The sequence below is a fragment of the Propithecus coquereli genome, unplaced genomic scaffold (genome assembly GCF_000956105.1).
Source record: "Propithecus coquereli isolate 6110/MARCELLA unplaced genomic scaffold, Pcoq_1.0 Scaffold355, whole genome shotgun sequence".
NCBI classification, from domain to species: domain Eukaryota; kingdom Metazoa; phylum Chordata; class Mammalia; order Primates; family Indriidae; genus Propithecus; species Propithecus coquereli.
In genome coordinates, this window is record NW_012149230.1 from 3,422,904 (window position 1) to 3,444,202 (window position 21,299).

Here is a 21,299-nt window from a genome sequence, read left to right on the forward strand (position 1 = left end):
AAGAACATCATGAGTCTATTTCCCACATAAAGTATCTGAAATATTAAAATATTTTAAGAATATTTTATTGATGAGACAATCAAATGAAAATCGTTTTCAATTTTATTAATTCAGCAAATATACATTAAACACCTTGAATATATCAGGCTCTCTGTTAGGGATATGGCAGTGGTTCTCAACCTGGGACAATTTTGTCCCCTAGGAGGCATTGAGCAACGTCTGAAAACTTTTTTTAGGGACAGGGTCTCTGTTGCCCAGGCTGGAGTGCAGTGGCACGATCATAGCTAACTGCAGCCTTGAACTCCTGGGCTCAGGTGATCCTCCTGCCTCAGCCTCCCAAGGAGCAAGGACTATAGGCATGGGACACCATGCCCAGCTAATTTCTTTATTTGATTTTTTTGTAGAGATGGGATCTTGCTATGTTGCCCAGGCTAGTCTCCAACTCCGAGCCTTAACGATCCTCCCAAAGTGCTGGGATTACAGGTGTGAACCACTGCACCCAGCCTGAAGACATTTTTATTATTTTTCTTTTTTGAAAAGCAGAACTATAGCTTACAAGAGACATTTTTAAATTGTTATGCTGGGGGTAGGTTGCTACTGGCATTTAGTGGGTAGAGACTAGGGATGCTGCTAAACATTCTACACTGCACAGAATAATCCCCCATGACAAAGAATTTTCCAGCCCATATGTCAATATTGTTGCTGTTGAGAATTCTTGGACTGGAGGGTACAAGTGTCTGAGATGAAGTCCTTGCCCTCTCTGGGATACTAGGGAGAGTGAGAGCGTAAACTAATAATTCCAGTCTGCTAAATTCCACAGTCGAAGCAGGTACTGGGTACTATGGAAGAGCAGAAGATGCAACTAACTTGGCTTAGGGTTGGAAAGTTTTCCAGAAGAAGGTCACTTTGAAGAGGAATCTTGAAAGATGAATCAGAGCCTGCCAGGTAAGGAAGGTGGGTGGAAGGAGTGGGTTCAAAAACATGACGTATTTGGGAACCAGGGGGCAGTTCAGCATGACTGAAATATAGAGTGCACGGTTGCAGGGGTTGGGATGGAACGTGGGAGATGGTGCGGGGAAGTTAAGTTGGGATCTTATCCCGGAAGGTGCTACGGGTCCTGCCAACCCTATTCCCAGCCCTTCTGATAAGGTCAGTGTCCAAAAAGGTAATGAAAGGGAATCAAGAAGTGGCTGGGTTCCACAATTCTGTTCCCTGCACTCTTGTCCACACCTCTTACTTCCTCATCTGGGCTCTGCTAAGCGTGTGTCCCAGATGATGAGGCGCATAGGGTGAGGTGCATGGGAAGGGGCACGGAGCTTCCCTGTCCTCTCCAGGTGGGCCACCCTCCAGGAACCCTTCACGTGTTCCACTACCTGGAAGCTCCTCAAAAATTTAAACAGGGCTAGGGGCAGTGGGTCACGCCTGTAATCCTAGCACTCTGGGAAGCCGAGCTGGGAGGATCGCTTGAGGTCAGGAGTTCGTGACCAGCCTGAGCAAGAGCAAGACCCTGTTTCTACTAAAAATAGAAAAATTAGCCGGGCATGATGGCATGTGCCTGAAGTCCTGGCTACTCGGGAGGCTGAGGCAGGAGGATCACTTGAGCCCAAGAGTTTGAGGTTGCCGTGAGCTAGGATGACGCCATGGCACTCACTCTAGCCCAGGCAACAGAGTGAGATTCTGTCTCATAAAAAAAAAAAAAAAGTTTAAATAGAATCAACTGTATGGTTTAAAAAAAATAGAGCATTTTTCAGCCATGATGGAGATATTAGAACTTCAAAAAAGAGTAAGACCGATATAGAGGTATCATTGCAATCTAGATTTGTGCTTGCTGGCATAAAACAAAGACCTACCGAAATGACAAAACCTCTGTCCCAGGTTGGGTTCTCTGGAAACAGGTGCTGTCCTGGAGTTGGGGTGCAAGATGATTATTGGAGATTAACAGCAGGGAAAAAAGCAGGGAGGGTGGAAGCAGAATTGGACAGAAGGAGAAGAACTGGGATGCAGGCTTGGCCCAGCCTGGGCCTCCCCAGCGGAAAGCTCCGGGACAAAACGTAAGAGTTGTCCCACATTGAGTCAAAATGTCCCTCCTCACTCAGCCACCTGATGGGAGCCGTGAGACTGCTCTTTGTTGCTGAGGCCCTGAGGAGCGACCCCTGCAAGACCACTGTCCTTCCCCAACGGGGGCAGCAGGTGGTGTCTGGACAGCGCGTCTCCAAGGTGACTACAGCCTTTGGGAAAACTTAAGAGTCAGGCTGTAACTTTCTACCATAATCAATGCCATATTCAAAATTTCACATAAAATTATTTTAATAATATACTTAGGATGCAAGTGTTAAGACTTTGAAGATTGTTTCGTGAGTCTTGTGGATTATGTGGAGCTAGTGGGAACAATATCTGAAAGTATATATTAAATTTGATAGTCAGTGCTCAAGAAACATGGGTTTCCATAAGAAATATGCATGTGAAAACTTTACCGGATTTTGTACAGATGGTGTCAGTGTTAAATGCTAAGGAGAAACTCTAGCATTTTGGCGAAATATTTAGAGACTTTTTTGACTTTTAAATTTGGTACTTAGTCGCTGTGTTCAATTATCTCTCAAAGATGCAACACATTGTAAATCAAGTAAATTACTTTAAATCTTTCTTTGTTAAATTTTATATTCACTACCATATATCAAATAAACTGAAGGGAGAATGAAATAAAATATCTGAAAGCTGGGATTGAAATAATGACAATTGAATGATGACTTGGGCCTTGATAGGCACCTTCTGTCCTGGAATGACAAGCAGTTGAAAAATGCAATCACCCCTGATTTATAGAGTTCAATGAAAAGTGTAAAATGGGAAGTGAATAAATAAATAATAAATTAAAAATTTTTTAAGAGTTTCAATTTAATAAGTGATATCGTAATAGAAAAGTCAACACTTCCTTTACCTTTTCAAGAATATTGTCAAAGCTGATAGATGAATTCAACGTTTCTCAAAGTGTGGACTATGAGGACTCCTGCAGTTCTCCAAGACACTTTCAGGATTCTGTGACGTCTAAACTGCTTTCTTAACGGCACTAAGATGTGGATTGCCTTTGTCGCCGTGTGAAGATTTACACTGATGATGTAAAACCTACAGTGGGTGAAACTTATGGCACCTCAGCAGGAATCCGGGCAGTGACACTGAACTGTGCCACTCCCTACTGTATTCCTCACCACCACACACTCACCATTAATAAAAAAAAGCCAATTTCCCATAAGAACGTCCTTGGTGGAGCAGTAACAATAATGTATTAAATATCAACCCTCAAGTACATGTTATTTAATATCACGTGCGACAACATGGGAAGTCCCCATAAAGCACTTCTGCGTACCGAAGTACGATGGTGTCTCAGGGAAAAGCCCCTGTGCGGTTGTCCAAGTTGTGTGCAGACTTAGCCACCGTTTGCATGGAACACCATTTTTACTGGAAAGAACAACTGACCAACTGGCTATTCAGTCTTCGGTATTAAAAGACATTTTCTTGAATTTGAATGAAGTGAGTCTGTCATGTCAAGAAAAACAACACTGTCTATTGCTAAGGATAAAAATTGAGTTTTCAAACAAAAACTATAATTTTGGAGAACTGGTTTTCACCACTTGGACTTGATCGCTTCCCAACACTTAAAGACATTTCTGATGAGATTTGGTTAACAAATGTGATTTTTTAATATTGTACAGTATAATAAAATGTGTTGGCCGGGCATGGTGGCTCATGCCTGTAATCCTAGCACTCTGGAAGGTCCAAGGCGGGTGGATCGTTTGAGCTTAGGAGTTTGAGACCAGCCTGAGCAAGAGCGAGACCCCGTCTTTACATTAAAAAATAATAATAATAAAAAAATAAAATGTGTTAACATTTGGAAGATCTGCATACTCCAGTGACCCAATATTTTCCAAATGACCAATGAATGAGGTACAAAAACATGTGTAAGTAAAAGATCTATTCAAAGTGGAAGATCCACCTATAGATTGGATATAACAGAGCAGGAAAAGTTCATTGATAGGGTTCAGATTCTACATTGTAACAAAGTTTAGGAAACAACCACTTGTCAAATTTGTACATTATCGAAGAATAAGACTATTAAAACACTCCTCCCTTTTCCAACTAAGTATCTGTGAGGCCATATTTTCTTCGTGTACTTCAACCAAAACAACATATCAAAACAGATTGAGTGCAAAACCAGATATGAGAATCCAGCTGTCTTCTATTAGCCAGACATTAAAAAAATTTGCAAAAATGTAAAAATGATACTCATCAATTTTTTGTTTTGAAGGATATAGTTATTTTTCATAATATGTCGTTTATGTTAATATTACTGGGTTTATTATTCTTTTAAAATGAATTGTAAAATACTTAAAACTATTTCTCTGTTTTAATTTCTGATACAGTATCTGTCAGTAGCTACAGCCCACAGAAACCAAAGTTTTTTGATGTTCGCAAAACTTTTTTATCCCGTGAAGGATTTCTGAGATGAAAATGTGTGAGAACCGCTTTCCGAGCCCCAGGTCAGGCTCGCGCCGGCACCGCGCCGAGGAGGCCGGACCTTGGTTGCTCTGTGCCGCTCGCAGGGCGGCAGGTTCACTCCCACGTCGTGCCACATCCTCGCTGTGGGCCCCTCGGCCTTTCCCTCACCGCTCTGGGCCTCTGTGTCATCCACCGAAATGCGACGATGGCGCTCAGCCCCTGCGCTGAGCTGTGGCGGCGCACAGAGAACTTTCGGGAGTATCATCAGCAGGTCCTGGTGCCTTGCGAAGGAGAGAGGAAGAGTTAGTTTTCCTTGGCTCCTTACAGAGACCCTCCCGAACGGCGTCCCTCTCAGGGCCGCCCGCCAGCGCAGATCCGGTGGCCGCCGGATGCTCGTGGGAGGGTCCCGCACACGAGGGAGTACTTCCGGTTGCGAATCGCCCACACCGGGAAGCCGAGATTCCCCTTCTCCTCTCTGCGGTGAGAGCTGCCGGTCCGATCCCGCACCCGCGCAGGAGGAAGTGTACACCCCGTCCCGGCGGGGACCGGCCGGACCCCTGCCCCAGGTCTCCACCGGCCGAAGCTGGCGCGCGGGCCGCGGAGGGAGGAAGGAGCAGAGACCAGCGGGACGACGGGAGGCCCCAGGCAGGCTCCGAGGCCAGCCCCGCACCGAGTTGGCGGGCAGGGGCCCGCGCCCCCCTGTCCTCCTGAAGGGGACACCGCTCTCGAGAGCGGCCTGGCAGGTCCAGGAACCGGCTTCTCGAGATTCCCTCCCGAGAGGAGTTCACGTTCGTCACGTTCCCAAAGGCCCAACGTATTGATTTATGAGGAAAATTTCAACCTCTGAAAGTCAACCAGAAAAAGCGTTTGGCAAAATCCAACACCCGTTCGTGATAAAAACTCAGCAAACTAGGAATAGAGGGAACTTCTCTCAACTTTGACACTTGCCCAAACCCACAGAATGTACGACAGCAAGCATGAGCCCCGACGTAAACTGTGGGGCCTCAGGTGATTAGGATATGTCGGTGTAGGTCCCCGGCTGTAACCACTCAGGTGGCGGATGCTGAGAGGGGAGGCTGCGTGGGGTGAGCCGGGAGTGTATAGGAACTCCCTGTACTTTCTGCTCAATATTGCTGTAAACCTAAAACAGCTTTAACAAATAAAATCTCTTTTAAAAAAAGCAACCCAGATTATGTTGTTCCTTTGCTAAAAACCCTGCAAAGCTTTGCATCTGACCCAGAGAAAAAGCCAAAGTCCTTATAATGGCCTATGAGACCCTACAGTGTCTGGCCTCCTTTCTCTGCGATGACATATCCAGCCACTGGGCTCTGCACTTGCAGTCCCTCCCTCTTGGAAGTTCTTACTCTATCTAATGGGTCACCCCTCACTGCCTCAGGGCTTCACTCAGATGTCACCCTCTCAGTAAGGCTGTCTGTGGTCACCGTTTCTAAAATTGTACCCTCCCTCTATACTTCCTACCTCCCTTCCCAGGCTTAGTTTTCTCCTTAGTACCTATCACTAGCTACCAATCTGTCTATTTTATTCATTTTTCCTGTTCGTGGTCTGCTTCCTCCACTAGAGAATAAGCTCCTGGAGGACAGGCACTTGGTCAGTTTTGTTCACTCCTACATGCTTGTTGAATGAATGAATGAATGAACTGTCTGGTGGGCTAGCATGCTTGTGACAGCAGCTCAGCACACGGCCTCAGCACCGTGAGGCCAGCTGGGAGGCCAAGGCTTCCGGGGTGCTGAGCGAGCCAGAATCAGAGCCCAGGGTGTCTGCTGATCAGCTGTGGCAGCGCGACTAAAATCTTAACCAACCCATGCTCTCCCAGACCGTCTCCTCGACTCTGCCTTTTCATCCTTCCAAGGTTCCCGGCCTCTCTCTGATTAGCACACTCTTTCTTAAGTTATGCTCAACTTAAAGGCCTTGCTGATTTGGGAGTCATATTATTTCTCCAAGACATCTCACAAAACCTCTCCTGTGAGCCGCTTTGTGTTGATTTGAACTTTGACTCTCAGTGTCAACCTTCTATCTGTGTGGCCCTCCCAGGAAACACCTCTCATCCGTGCCTCCATCGACATGGTCCCAGTGCCTGACAGAGCGCCCAACACCACTGCTGTGTGTTGAAGGAATGAATGAGATGTCACAAAACAAAGGTGCCTCACTTAATAAATTATCCTAGGAAAACTAGAGAAAATTTTCGAAGTAGGTTTTCATTTTTATACCTTAGGAAAAGCTAAATTTCAGATGGATTTAAAAAATAAATGTATACTTTGGGAGGTCAGTGTCGGAGGATCACTTTGAGGCCAAGAGTTTGAGACCAGCCTGGGCAACATAGCAAGATCCCAACTCAACAAAAAATTTAAAATTTAGCCAGACATGGTGGCACAAGCCTGCAGTTCTAGCTACTGGGTAGGCTGAGGCAGGAGAATGGCTTGAGTCCAGGAGTCCGAAGTTACAGTGAGCTATCAGCCTGGGTGACAGAGCAAGACTTTGTCTCAAAAAAATTAAATGTAAAACAAAAAAGAGGGAGGAAAAAAAGAACTTCTCAGCTCAGACAGGAAACCCAGAAGACAGAAACAAAACAAAACAAAACAGAAAGGCATTTTTGCAAATTAAAAATGTGTTGTGAAAGCCAAAAGGGAAATCATAGATTTGGAAAAACAATCTTTTCTTTTCTTTTTTCTAGCTGAAAAATGTATTTAAAGAGGTAAACTACTAATTACAAGTTGAATTAACTTTCTGGCACCTTGAAGAAATAAATAAATTCATTATTTTAAAAAAGAGAATGAAGAATACTTTTAGGAATTACCATGTAGACTAGTCAAGGCAAATCATTTTTTTGAAACTGCTTACAGCATGTGGAAAAGTTGTTCGTGTTTTTAAAATCCTATTCAAAATGTCAAAAGCTTCTGTGATGCTTCTCTAATGTGGCCCTGTTTCTCCAAAATGCAGATCTAGAACCCTGAAAGTGGCATCCAAATGGACAGCGTCTATTGCTCATGGTTCCTCACTAATGTTTAATATTGCGCTAATGCTTTGGAAAAACAATATTTTCAAGTCCAATGACCAAGTGTGTGTGTGTGAATGTGTATGTATGTGTGTGTACATGTATAAAATATATTTCTACAAAGAGCTCTGACACATTGCCAAATATTCAAACAGGCAAATCACAAAAGAGCAAATCCAAATGGCTTGCAAATGTATGAAAAGATGTGCATACTCCTTACTTTCTAGGGAAAAGCACATGAAAGAAAAATGAAATATCTTTTCATTGCCATTAGACTGGTAAAAATTAAAGAGTTAGAAATGGAGACTGTGCCAGCATTTTAGGAAGGTAATCTGGAAAAATCTATCACATTGAAAAAGTCATGTACTTGTAGACCTAGCATCCCACACCTGAGAGTCTATCCCAAGAACTAAAAGCACCAATTCATACAGGATAAATTTAATGTAGCATAGATCACAGTGGCAGACCCCCCCCAACACACACACGCACACACAAGGCAACGATCGATGGCAATGACAGAGAATTGTTGAACATATTCTAGTGCCTCCACACCAGGAAGTACCAGGCAGTCATTGGAAAAGGTTTGCTTCAAGTTAACTGGAAGGCATCTCATCAGGCAATAATTGAGAATAACAAAATGCAGGAAAGCATGTATCATCTGATTCTGTGTTTGTAAAACTCTGACATATCTGGAAAGGGTATTGTCTGCATATATGTTTATAAACATCTGTCTACATATGTCTCTATTTTTTTATTTATTGTTTATTTAAAAAATTGTTTATTTATTTATTTTAGAGACAGGGTCTAGCTCTGTCATCCAGGCTGGAGTACAGGGGCGTGATCACAGCTCGCTGTAACCTCCAACCCTGGGCTCGAGTGATCCTCCTGCCTCAGCCTCCCAAGTAGCTGGGACTACAGGCATGCACCACCACGCCTGGCTATTCATATGTCTCTATATGATTGCATTTGCATGGGGAAAATCCATAATAGGTTATTAACGTGGCTCTTGGTAGAGGAGGAAGAGGGAGGTGAGCAAAAATAGAACAAAAATAAACAAAAAAGAGAGTATGAAAACACAACTCCAGCACGCATCCTATAAACCATTTACACTTTTTTTTTTGAAACTCTACACAAGTGTATACACAAATAAATTTTAAAATAGTAAATCGTACAAAAAAACACCACAGGCACTCAGACACACTACCAGTTTCCCTCTCGTTTTCTAAAATTGTAAGCAGATTGTGCAAGAAACTATGAGTTTCTATGCCAAGAATGGATGGTCCCTTGTATTTTCAAAATGTTCTACAATGAGTTGCTATTGCTTTTATTATAAGTAAAGATAATATTACAAATTTAAAAAATCAGGGAAAATTCCTGATACCTCCCCAGCAAATGCTTCCATGGCTCCGCTTTCTCACCAGATCCAGTTTGTGTTCCCAAGGTCCGTCCTCCTCGCCTTGTCTCCACTGTCCCAACCCCTCTCTCTGCTCTGTCTCCTAAATGTTCACGGACGACTCCCAAGCTTCTCTCTCATCCAGGTATTACACAAGTATTGGTTGAATGAAGAAACAAGGTGTCCTCTCACCACCTTCCCGCCTTCATCTCCTCCATCCTCTGCTCCAGCCCCGGGGCTATTGCCAGTGCTGCCTGGGCAGCTGCTGAGGCTCCTTTCCCCCCCCACCCCCCGCACCACCTGCAGCCGCCCTCACCCCCTCATTCAGTCCAGATCAGGGCATTGCTTCTAGTTCTAGTTCTTTTTACAAAAATTTCTGGTGTAAGAACAGAGGAACAAGAGACAGACAAAGCACGTGAATGGGGCAAGTTAGCACTGACTCTGCAATTTTGGTTAACAAAGCTGCGGAGAATGCTGTGGGTTAACCAAAGGGTTCCTATGTGCAGCCATCTGAAGGAGCAAACAGCAACACAGGCTGGCGTGGGGGCTCACGCCTGTGATCCCAGCACTCTGGGAGCCTGGGGTGGGGATCACTTGAGGTCAGGAGTTCGAGACCAGCCTGAGCAAGAGCGAGACCCTGTCTCTACTAAAAATAGAAAGAATTAGCTGGGCGTGGTGGTGCACACCTATAGTCCCAGCTACTCGGGAGGCTGAGGCAGGAGGATCGCCTGAGCCCAGGAGTTTGAGGTTGCTGTGAGCTACGTTGACGCCACTGCACTCTAGCCCGGGCTAGTCTGTCTCAAAAAAAATAAAATAAAACAGCAACAAAAATTTAACAATAACAAAAACCAGATATACCAACCCTGCATGACAGAAAAGCAACAGAAAGCAACCCCCCAAATTGCTGAGGATACCCCCTACCCGAAATAGATACAGGAAAGGCCCAAGTCCAAATGCAGTGATCCTTGGGGGAGACTATGCAAGTACAACAGTTCAGCCAAGCCACTTGTCACATCACCTGTGGCATAAGCCATCCCTGTGCCGTGCCAGGATCTCATTCTGCTCTGGGCAGATCACCCTGGCCAGTGGGAGGCTCCAGCACTGTGTGATGGGCCTGGCTGGGTGCTGAGAGCATGTGATCCTAGAGACCAGAGTGTTTGTCATTTCCTGGGTAAAGAGAAGAGGAAATAGCTGCTACCACAGGGCCGAGTGACAAGGTAATCAGAAGAAGAAATTTATTCCTTCAACAAACTGAGCCTTTACTGTGTGTGAGGTGCTTTTCCAGGCACGGGGCTCGAACAATAAACAGCAGACACAAATCCTTGCTCTCAGGGAGCTTACCTTCCAATGGGAGGGGACAGGTGCTAACAAGAGAGGGGTGAAACAGATGAGGAGGAGGGCAGGGAGCAAGGCCTGTGGGAAGAAAGGGTTCCAGGTAGAGGGGACAGCAGGTGCAAAGGCCCTGATGCCAGGTGCAAGCAACTTGCTTCAAGGAGATACAGGGAGGGCTGGAGAATTGGGGAGACCTTTCCAGAGACGGTGACATTCGAGTTGGGCCTTTGAGAATGAGAAGGGTTTTGGCAGAGACCAGCCAGGCAGGATGATGACGATAGCAGCAAACTCTCGGAGCTGCGAAGGGGCTGGTGCATTTGGGAAATGACTGGTACACCGAGAGCTGGGTCTGAATTCAGCTCATTTGAGGCTCATTTGAAGACGAGCTTAGGAAGAAACGAAGTGGGAAGGAATCAGCGATCAGGGTGGGAACTGTATCTCCTGATTCAGGGGCCAGTGATGCCACAAGACTCCAGGGAACCAAGAGAACAAAACCACCACCCACTTCCCCCAATTAGTTTTGACTGATTTTTGTTTTGTTTTTGCATTTACTCCTTCACAGAATGACTGGTTTTCAAATCACCTTCTGAACAACCAGAAGTTGCAATCCCTGAGTGCTGCTCCTCATAGCTCCAGAGGTGAGGTGGCTGCTCACCCTGTCACCAGCCCTTTGGGAGGTTCCCTGGGCCACATAATGCCCCTTCCAACCTCCCAGGAGAAGGTCGAAACTGTACCGTGACATCCACTAACTGGATAAAGAGACTGACAATACCAAGCGTCGATGAGAATGTGGAGCAACTAGAACCTGCATGCTCTGCTGCTGGGGGCGTAAATTGGTAGAAACACTTTGGAAAACATTTTATTAGTATCTGTCAATGTTGATGATGTGCATGGTCTATGACCCCACAATTCCATTGCTAGGTATGTGCTAAACAGAAATGTAAACGTATGTTCACCAAAATCCATGTCCTAGAGTGTTCATAGCAGTGCTATTTGCAGTAGGTGTAAAGTTGGCTCTACCTAAATTCTTACCCCCGGTGGAATGGTTCAGTGAACTGTGGTTTATACACACCACGTGATACTGAATAACAACAACAAGGAGTGAAGGACACACGGGCAACCATGTGGGTGACTCTCATATCCGTAATGCTGAGTAAAAGAAGCCAGGCACAGACCAGACACAACTAAAGCCAGAAGTTGGAGTAGTTACCCTTTGGGGTGTCTGACTGGATGGGGGTGAGGGGTTCTGTGAGTGGGGAACTGAGTTTCCAGATGTACGAGTGACTCTAGCCCACCCCATAAGAAGAGGTCTGGCACTCACAGCCAGCCCCAGTGACCTGGGAGAGGCATTGAATATTTCCGTGAGGCTCTTGGGTCCTCCAGCCCCAGGTGGGACACCACAAGCAATACCATGTGGGGCACAGATGAGCCATCCCTGATGGCCCTGCCCAAATTCCTGACCTACAGAATTGTGAACAATTTTTAAAAAATGGTTCTTGTTTTAAATAACCGAGTTTTACAATACAGAAATAGATTACCGAAACAATTTTCATCCTTGAGGACAGGGACCAAATCTTTCTTTTATTTGGGATGTTAAAAATATTTAATATAAACAGTGTAGGACACATTTAACAGTATTATGTGCTAACATATAAATACATTTTGACATTCTATTTTATTCTCTGAATAAACTAAATAAAAACATACCATAAAGCTTCCTACCAACTCATATAAGATGTAGGACTATTTATTAAATTAATTTGATAATTCCTAAATAATTGATTAACATTTTGAAACTGTTAGGTGATCATTTGTCTCATGTGGCTCTCACTAGTTCAATGAGGGCTCTGTCTGAATGCTGATTTAACAATAGGGAGCTAGATCACCGTCTTCTCAGGACTTCTTTAAATTTAAAGTCATGAGATGACTAGTATTCTTAATACATTAAGAATGTTTCAATATTAATATTTTTCATGGTTCCGAGTCTTCTCTTAATTCTTATAATAATGCTAGAGATTTTTAAAAATATTCAACACCATTATCAAGAATATATAAAATAATTTATTGGAATGACCATCATTTAATTAGTTGGCATAATTTCATTAATTTTTGTCCATCTTCAATCCATAGGTCTTCTTTTTTGGACAAGCTTCAGAATTTTTGTTTGTTTGAGACAGGGTCTCTCTCTGTTGCTTGGGCTGGAGTGCAGTGGCGTCATCACTGCAGCCTCGAACTTCTGGGTTGAAGCGATCCTCCTGCCTCAGCCTCCGGAGTAGCTGGGACTACAGGCACACACCATAACGCCTGGCTAATTGTTTTATACTTTTAGTAGAGACAAGGTCTCTCTCTTGCGCAGGCTGGTCTCAAACTCCTGAGCTCAAACAAGCCTCCTGCCTCGGCCTCCCAGTGTGCTAGGACTACAGGTGTGAGCCACCTTGCCTATCCCGAAACCTCAAATGTTATCCTTGGCAATGAACAGCAATATTTTTCTTGACATGACAGACTTACTTCATTCAAATCCAAGAAAATGTCTTTTAATACCAAAGGCTGAATAGCCAGTTGGTCAGTTGTTCTTTCCAGTAAAAATGGTGTTCCATGCAAACGGTGGCTAAGTCTGCGCACAACTTGGACAACCCGAGACACCATCGTACTTCGGTACGCAGAAGTGCTTTATGGGGACTTCCCATGTTGTCGCACGTGATATTAAATAACGTGTACTTGAGGGTTGATATTTAATACATTATTGTTACTGCTCCACCAAGGACGTTCTTATGGGAAACTGGCTTTTTTTTTTAATGGTGAGTGTGTGGTGGTGAGGAATACAGTAGGGAGTGGCACAGTTCAGTGTCACTGCCCGGATTCCTGCTGAGGTGCCATAAGTTTCACCCACTGTAGGTTTTACATCATCAGTGTAAATCTTCACACGGCGACAAAGGCAATCCACATCTTAGTGCCGTTATGAAAGCAGTTTGGCCTTGCAGACCTCCAGAAAGTGTCTTGGGACACCTGGGCACCAGGACATGATGCCTTGTGAACTGCTGGATCGGTGCAAGACAAGGACATCTCCATGTCAGCCTCTTTCTATTTAATAGAAGTGAATAGGGCGTCTGTCAGGCCCTAAGGCATAGGAAGGCTTAGTTCAGAGCCTGGGCAGATGGGCCCAGGAAACCTATTAGCTGGGCCTGGTTCATTTAGAGCAAACATTTTTCTTCCCCCGGCATCTCCTGGGTCATGCTCCCTGGGGTCAAACACAAGCCTTTCCTGGGAAGAGCTCACTGACATCTGGTCGAGCAGACATGCCCAGAACTGACTCTCAAGGATGCCAGACTGGATACCGTGTGAGGACAGCTCAGGGGGTATCAGCTAGACTGGGCATCGAAGGAGGTTCTGGGAGGAGGGATGGAGGAGGAAGTGAGCCAGTCTGCAAGGATGTCTTTAGGCAGAGTGTAGGCAGCACATTTCAAATTGTGGGCATTGCTTGAGCAAAGGCACCAGCTCTGAGGTCCGAAGCCCACTGAAGAGGGAGCGGGAGATGCGTAGTTTAAGGTCTCGTGTTCCAGGATCTGGGAGGCTGGGTCAGTCAGGGCCATAAATGCTAAATACAGAATTTGGACTTTATTCAGCAGACAACAGGGAGTTCATTAAACATACAGGTGATCCTACATCTAAGGCAAATCCCTATTTTCCTAATGAAAAACATTTTTAAATTAAGGTATCAGAGTATTTAAACTTATAATATCAGTGAAATAGTCAGATATCTCGTTATAATATCTAATTTATTACTTTAGTTACACATGCATATTTAAAATAACATTATATATTATACATTAATACAAAATATTGCTTTTTTCCCATTCTCATATTTCAAGTAACAATTTTATTCACTCTCTACATGCATCAATGTCTTCACGATGTCTGGAGCCAGTTTCTTCAAGTGTGTTTCCTTCCCTCGTGTGTCAGCTGTCTGTCGCACAGCGCTTTTCAAATACATGTCTGACACCTTCACTGGAAAATCTGACCCCACGTTAACAAGTCACCACGTTAAAACCATCCTCTCCCACCCCCAATTTATCATGTACGTGTATGTTTGTAATCCTCACAACAAAACCACTTACTGAGGCTTTTGAAATTGCTCTTTGAAAGGCGGATTTCCAAAACCTAATTCTCGTAATAGCGAGGGCGTGTTCCTGGAATGGTGACTACGTTTCTTCCCTCCCCACTTTAACCCACTCCAGTAGGAGTCTCTAACCACACAGAACTTGCACTGTTCGGAGTTGTTGTGGGCTACAGCATGTGAGGAGAAACCGGAGGCAGTGCAGTTGCAGGAGACGACAAGATTTGGGTCCGGGTGTGACTGAGGACTGAAATACCATTCTTGGGAACAGAACAGGCCAGAGGGTTGCAGGCCGACTTGTTGGGCTGATCATCATGAACAGTGACGTTTCCTGGGGTGGGAATGGCAGAGTGTAGAGTGTAGAAAGTGGGGAGTGGTGTATCGCAGACTTGGAGAAATAGCCAGGAGCAGAGGCTGACAGACAGCAGAGGCCTGAGGACAGTCTCCCAGGTGGCAAGGGTGTGAATGAGGACAAGGAGCAAGACCATGGACACGGCACTGGCCAGGAGAGGGTGCTCGGGGACCACGGCGACGGGGGAGGGGAGTCAGGCGCCCAGACTGCAAGGAGGGCAGGCAGTGTTCACCCTGGTACTGCTGAATCCCCAGCAACTAGAACAGGCATGTCACAGGCCCTCAGGAAGTATGTGCCTGATGAAGAAACAGAGGGAGGAGAAGATGAAGAGGGTAAGAAAGGAAGAATGAGGTACCAGCGTCCTATGGGAGGGACTTGAAAAAAAAGGTCAGCAGGGGCAGCTGCACCAAGGACTTGGGGACAAACTGAAAGGAAATGGACCAGAGAGGATTTGTGCAAAAGATCCCACCTGGGCCTTGGGTGCGATTCCAACAGTCTCAGCCCGGAGGACTGTGTTAGGGCCGCCGTCCCCAGCACAGGCGCTGGGGCTGTGGAGCGGGTGACTGAGGCGCTGTGGCAGGTCTGTGGCCTCTTCCAAGCCTCCCCCAGTATGAGACTCGCCTTGGCGGCCTCAGACCTGCCCGGGCCCTCAGGGATTGAGAAAGTGGGTTGGCGCTTGCGTGTCCTCGGCTTTGAATAAACATCTGAATGCTAATAAAGGATTTATGTGCTTGTTTGAGTCATGAGTAATAGGTTTCAAATTACATATCTGTGTAGCATGGCCATTCCCAATATATGGGAATGAAAATACCTGTGTCTCAATTCACAGGAAAGATTTTAAGGCAGTGATTCTCAAAAGTGGTCTCTAGAGCAGCCGCACCTGGTAATTCGTTAAAATGCAAATTCTTTGGGCTCCACCCAGACCTATCAAATGAGAAATTCGGGAGGTTAGGCCCAAAGACCTATGTTTTCCTAAGTCCTCCAGGGGATCCCGATGGATGAGAAAGCTGAAGGACCACTGCTTTAAGGTCATGGATGAGACGTTTTCAATTTTAAAGCCACAACCCCCTAAGTTTCTCTAAAGCCTCTGGTATCTGCAGTACTTGCCTGCAGTGAGTGTCAGTAGCAGCAAGAGGGAGAAGGACGCACAGACGACTGTTTGGGGTACAGCAGAGTGGTGGGCAAGAGGGCAGCCTTCCCTGGCCATGAGGCCCTAGAAACATTCCTTTACCTCTTAAGCCTCAGTCTCTTCATTTATAAGAGAAAAAAATAAGTACTTACAAGATTATCATAAGGATCAAGTGGAACAGTGCCTGGCACATGGTAAGTTTACTCATAATGCTGGTCATTGGTATCATTGAAGTAGAGCTCAGAAGGAGCTGATCACTTCGTGGAATTAGCTCAATAGCTAGCTAGATTTTTCCAAGGTCATGATCTCATATCACATGCATGTATTATAATTCTACACTAGTCTTCTTGTTTCTAAGAATTCCCATGTCCCAAAGCTCTGCAGAGGGGCTGAGACTGATCCCATAACCTCTTCTATGCCATACCCTGTTCAAAGAGACTTGCCTTGACGGCCTCAGGTATCACGATGCTGACACCTTGTCAACTGGGTGCTCAACACCTAAGTGCCCCAACTTCTAATCTTGCAGCAAGTAAATGGAATGACACAGCAACTCGGGGAAGGGTGACCCCTCTTCAGGCTTCCCTCTCTCTGTAGGTCCAGCAGGAGTCTAACGACTTCTAGTAGGCCACTGGGGGGGAAAGGGCGTTAAATCGTGGGCTTTTAAAGGCCATCTTGAGTCAAATATGCCAGCACACATTTCAGATGCTATTCCAACCTCCGGTCTCCTCCTCAGCAGAATGCAAGCTCCAAAGGGCCTGGAAATTTGTCTTATTCTTTCCTGTGTCCCTGCATTGCGAACAGTGACTGGCGCGAACAGGTGAGCATTTACTAAACCGGAAGTTCTGTAATTAGAAGGAACAAAGACTGCTCTTTGCCAAAATGAGGAAAACTAGGGTCTGGGTGGAGCCTGCGGGCTGGTAAGCACGTGAGGCTGGGCCTGCTACTCAGAGCTACGCTCAGCCTGAAGGCCCAAGTCGCACGGTCCGTGGGGTCCCGCTGCGGCGCGGGAGAGGCCGGCTCACTTCCCGAAGTCTGAAGGAGTCTGAAGGCACACTCGAGGCGGGGACTCGGGTCTCTGAAGCTGGGGGACCTGCCGCAGATGTCACAGTCCTCATCTCTCATTGGCTTCTCGGCAAATCCCAGCTCCCTTCAAGCTGCACTTAGACCCCTTTCTAGGCTCCTCGTCCACAGCCAGGACGCAGTCCCACAGGTGTCCTGGTGGTATGGGGTGGGGGTGCACTACCACCCTTAGGAGGGGTCCAATGTGCCCAGGTGAGTTCTGTGACACTCTACATGTGCCAGAGCAGATGGTTTGAAAGGAGCAGACCGAGGAACACTGTTCACGCAGAATTACTAAAGCGCGAATACTCACTCTCCTGCGTGCCAGGCAGGCAGACGGCAGAACCGCGCCCCCAACACGAACGCCCTTGGGGCCTCTGCCCACACTCTTACTCTTCCTTCCAGTGCCCTCGCAGCCACCTCTGCCTGCAGAGTCCATGGCGCCATCCCCTACTCTGCGCCATTCCCGGTCCTGCCCAAGCAGAGGGGCTTTCTCAGGGCCCAGTGTCCCCTGGTAAAGGGCCTCACAGGCTAACTGTGAGCATGGGCCACCCAAGCTGTACCCCTAAAGGGTTTTGCTCCTCGCTCCATGGCTCCAGCCAAAGTCCAGAAACCTTGCTTACTACATAGAAGCAGTCAGTATTCACAAATTTTGTAAAAGTTATCCTTCCTACCCATTTTAAGCTTGTATCAGTTACTCATTAGCTGAAATGCCTTCCATTTCTGGTTTATTGTAATTGCCAAAAGTGGGGATTATAATTTATTCTTTGGAAAGATGGCAGTTAGCGTGAAAAGGTTCTGGTCCTGAGTAACTCCGAGGCATTACATAAAAACAAACAGGTGTCTCTTAGCTCCATGAGGTTAGGATTCCATTTGGAGAGAACACACAAGAGGGCCAAGGAAGGTTTACTAAAGAAAAGTTCTTCTCCAGAACTCAGAAGTACTTTGCAGACATGGTGAGCACACATGCTCATTAGGAATTAGAGTAGTCTGGCGGTATTTTAGTCAAGGTTGCATGTAATACTCACTTCAGACTGATTTTTAAAAATCAAAATTTATTCTAAGGATACCTGAGAGATCAACGAAGCCCAAAGCAAGGATGCAAGACTAGACGCAGAAACCAGGGAAGTCCTCAGGGTTATCACCAAGGCAGCTGCTCCCTCAGGCCCACATGCCTCTGCTTGTCCTTGCAGTGCTGTCTCCTGACTTTGTAAGCATGCCATCTAAGCCACCACCCCGGATGGTGACCCATACCTTTCCTTCCCTGTGCAAAATTCTTAAGATAAAGAATTATCTTAGGCCTGTTTGGATCAGGAGTTCAACCCTGGTCCAATCAACTGGTATGTGGGGAAGGGGGAGGAGAGAGAGAGAAAAAAGGTCATTGTGAGAAGATGTGGCCCTCACACCTGTAGGAGTGGGGACAGAGGAGTCACTGTGAGTCGGGTAGGTACCCAGTGTCACTGGAGAAAGGTCAGTCATTTCATCAGGTGCTTATGATCTCTTAGGACTTAAGCACAACAGCAAATTAGTTTGTAATTTTCTACAATTCAGAATGACCTTCCCTTCCAAATTCCTATGACTAGTCAAAGTTCCAGTACTGTAAACTACTTATATAAAGTTTTCAATACAGATCTACTGAATATTGAAACCCAAGTAGAAAAAGTTACAAAAAGTTGCTATTTTATTGCTCTTCACTGCATTTGGTTGACATCTACTTTTTACTTTCACCGAATCTTACAGGAACGATAGAGACATATCAAGTTGCAAAAGGAATCACTTCCTAACACCTTTGCTTTTTAAACAATTTGTGTTCATGTCAACAACATAATAAAGATAAAAGGTGTTCAACTGATTCCTTAAACCTATAAAAACCCTGCCAGGGAATATTCTGTGGGTACACTGCACAGAGCCTGGAACACTGTGGGTGCTCAATGTTAGATGAATCCAATTTCAATTGTAAAGTAAGTACAAGGATCTGTTCTAGATCAAATGTTAAATCCGGCTAATAATTTCAGGCCACACTCTGCTTCTGTGTCTCATAGCAGGTAGGGGAGAAAAAAGTAGCTGAGTCTCAAACTTGCTATTCTTTTCTTTATAAGAAGTTTATAACTGTTGGCATCTTTAGCTCAGAAGCACACAATTTATACAAAGAAATGATTAGAAATTATTTTAACTGAAAGCATTAGTTTAAATAGCCTAGAGTCTTACAGAAATTGTCATTCCAAAACATGCACAGGCAGCAAGAGTCACCCAAAACCACATTTTATTCTATAACTTTTATATTGCTTTTCTGTTACTTAAAGATTGAAACAATGTGAAATGGATGGAAATATTTTGTTAAAAGAACAGAACCAATCAATCACAGCATATACACCTAATAAAAACCTCGGGTCTACACCACACATTCCAAACACAAGGCTAAGTCCAGCAGTGGCTTATGTTCGGGGTTTTTGTAAAGCAAATGGAAACATCTGGAAAGATCAATATATTTCAACATAAGAGCCATAAATGCCCTGAAAGCAGAAAGTTGACACAATTTTAAATATAATTCATATATATATTTTTAAATCAAACACAATTAAATAGAATATGGTTTAAGTACATGAATACTTCAGCTTTAGAAGAATAAGAGGTGGTACATAGTACCAAAAACTTACACACAGCCTTTTTGCTTCTGCTGATGGAACAGCGCGCCTCTATACGATCAAATATTGCAATGGAATAAATTCTCTATTCATTCAAGACTTTCTCAAGGACAAACAGGATTAATAATTATATATATTTTTATATATATAGTTTTTTCTTTTTTGCAAAGTCTGAGCAAAAGCAGTAACACCTAAGAGAACTTCCTTTCCTCTCAAATAGCCACGTGCGTCGAGGAAGCATTAGCACCACGTGGCCAGCGGAGTGTGCTTGCCACCTGGGCAGCCCTGCTCACAGCCGTGTGGTCCCGACGCAGCAGAAGTGCAATGCGTGAGTCTCTTACTGCCCTAAAGACGTGAAAGAAGGCCACCCACTGCATGCTTCCCAGGTCACAGCAAAGAACAGGGGCAGGCAGTCAAACAAAGTTGAACGCTGCTCTCCCCCCCACCCACCCTGCCCACGTCTAAAAAAAAAAAAAAAAAAGCACAATCTGGGAAGAACCATCTTGTTCAAGGGAAAAACTGGAGTGATCGTTACTATTTCTTTCTTTCCACCTGTATTCTAAAGGGAAAGTTAAGTAACTGGAGTACAGAATTCCAGAAGAGCAAATTCTAATGCTCAAAGTAAACTAGATTCACCTTTTTGTTAGCAGGGAGAGACTAGTTTTAAATATACTGCATCTCAGAAATAATTAAAATGCAAAAAGTGTATACTGCCATCAAAGGAAGGGCAATGTCACTGAGACTTGACCCATGACCTGTCAGCTTCCTTCCAAAATTAATGCCTCTGTGAAGGAAGACTGCATAATGAACTGTTACCCTGTTCTATTGAAAAACAAGCTGCTAGCACCACACTGTCACTCGGAGCTGCCTGGCTCTCGGTGGTGCTCACTCACCTGTTTGTTTTGGGAGGAAAAGCAAAGCACCTAAGCACCTGCTTTATGATGCTATTAGGGATGAATTACCACTGCAAGAATGTGCATCCAATATCAGCGCTATGCTAATATGCCTCCCACAGGACGTGGTCCCTGTCTATTCCAGTGGGCTAAAACTCTCTCATAAATGGGTTATTGCCATTGGAGAACTAATAATTTTCTAATAATGTAAACAATACCACTTTGTATCTTCATGGCAGTCACTGTGTGAACATCATGTGTGTCAATTATGTCTACACGTAACTCTGCATTATGGTGGAAGTCTAGGATTGTCTCTCGTTCTTTCTTGGAAACAACAGCGATATATTAGTGAAAAGAAAGACAGTGCTCTATTTTCATTGGCTGTGTTGAAGAACCCAACCAAGGGGAAAAGTTCTCTTATGTTTCAAAAGTAGATTTCCTTTATCTCATGTCTTGAGTCATAGCTGAAAAATAGAAAAGAAAAAGAAAATGCTAAGGTACATTTCTGTAACAGTGATCTACTATCATTATAGATTAAGGACGAAGTCAAACAACAGTTAGTAAGTGTTTGCTGTATACCAGAGCTTATGACAGCCAGAGCTCACTACAATCTTATGAGGTAGAACAGTGTATTTTTCTCATTTACATATGAGTGAACAGAGGCTTAAAGAGGTTAAGTAACTTACTCAAAGGTCACATAACAAGGACTGGCATCCGGACTTGCTTTCCATTTTGCCAAAATCTTTACGTTTTGGCAATAGATATTAGAATACAAAATATATACATTTTTTAAGAGACAGGGTCTCCCTTATAGCCCAGGCTGAAGTACAGTGGTCCAATCATAGCTCATTGCAGCCTCAAACTCCTGGGCTCAAGCG

At 44.8% G+C, this 21,299-nt stretch overlaps 1 protein-coding gene across 1 annotated transcript in view; it reads right to left on the reverse strand.

Moving 5' to 3' along the window:
* Positions 1–19,106: 19,106 nt before the first annotated feature.
* Positions 19,107–21,299, reverse strand: part of AKAP10 (A kinase (PRKA) anchor protein 10) — a 78,291-nt gene continuing 76,098 nt past the window's right edge. Inside the window, exon 15 of the mRNA XM_012651447.1 lies at positions 19,107–20,885. Coding sequence (XP_012506901.1) covers positions 20,880–20,885 — 6 coding nt within the window. The 3' untranslated portion in view covers positions 19,107–20,879. The remainder of the gene's footprint in view (positions 20,886–21,299) is intronic.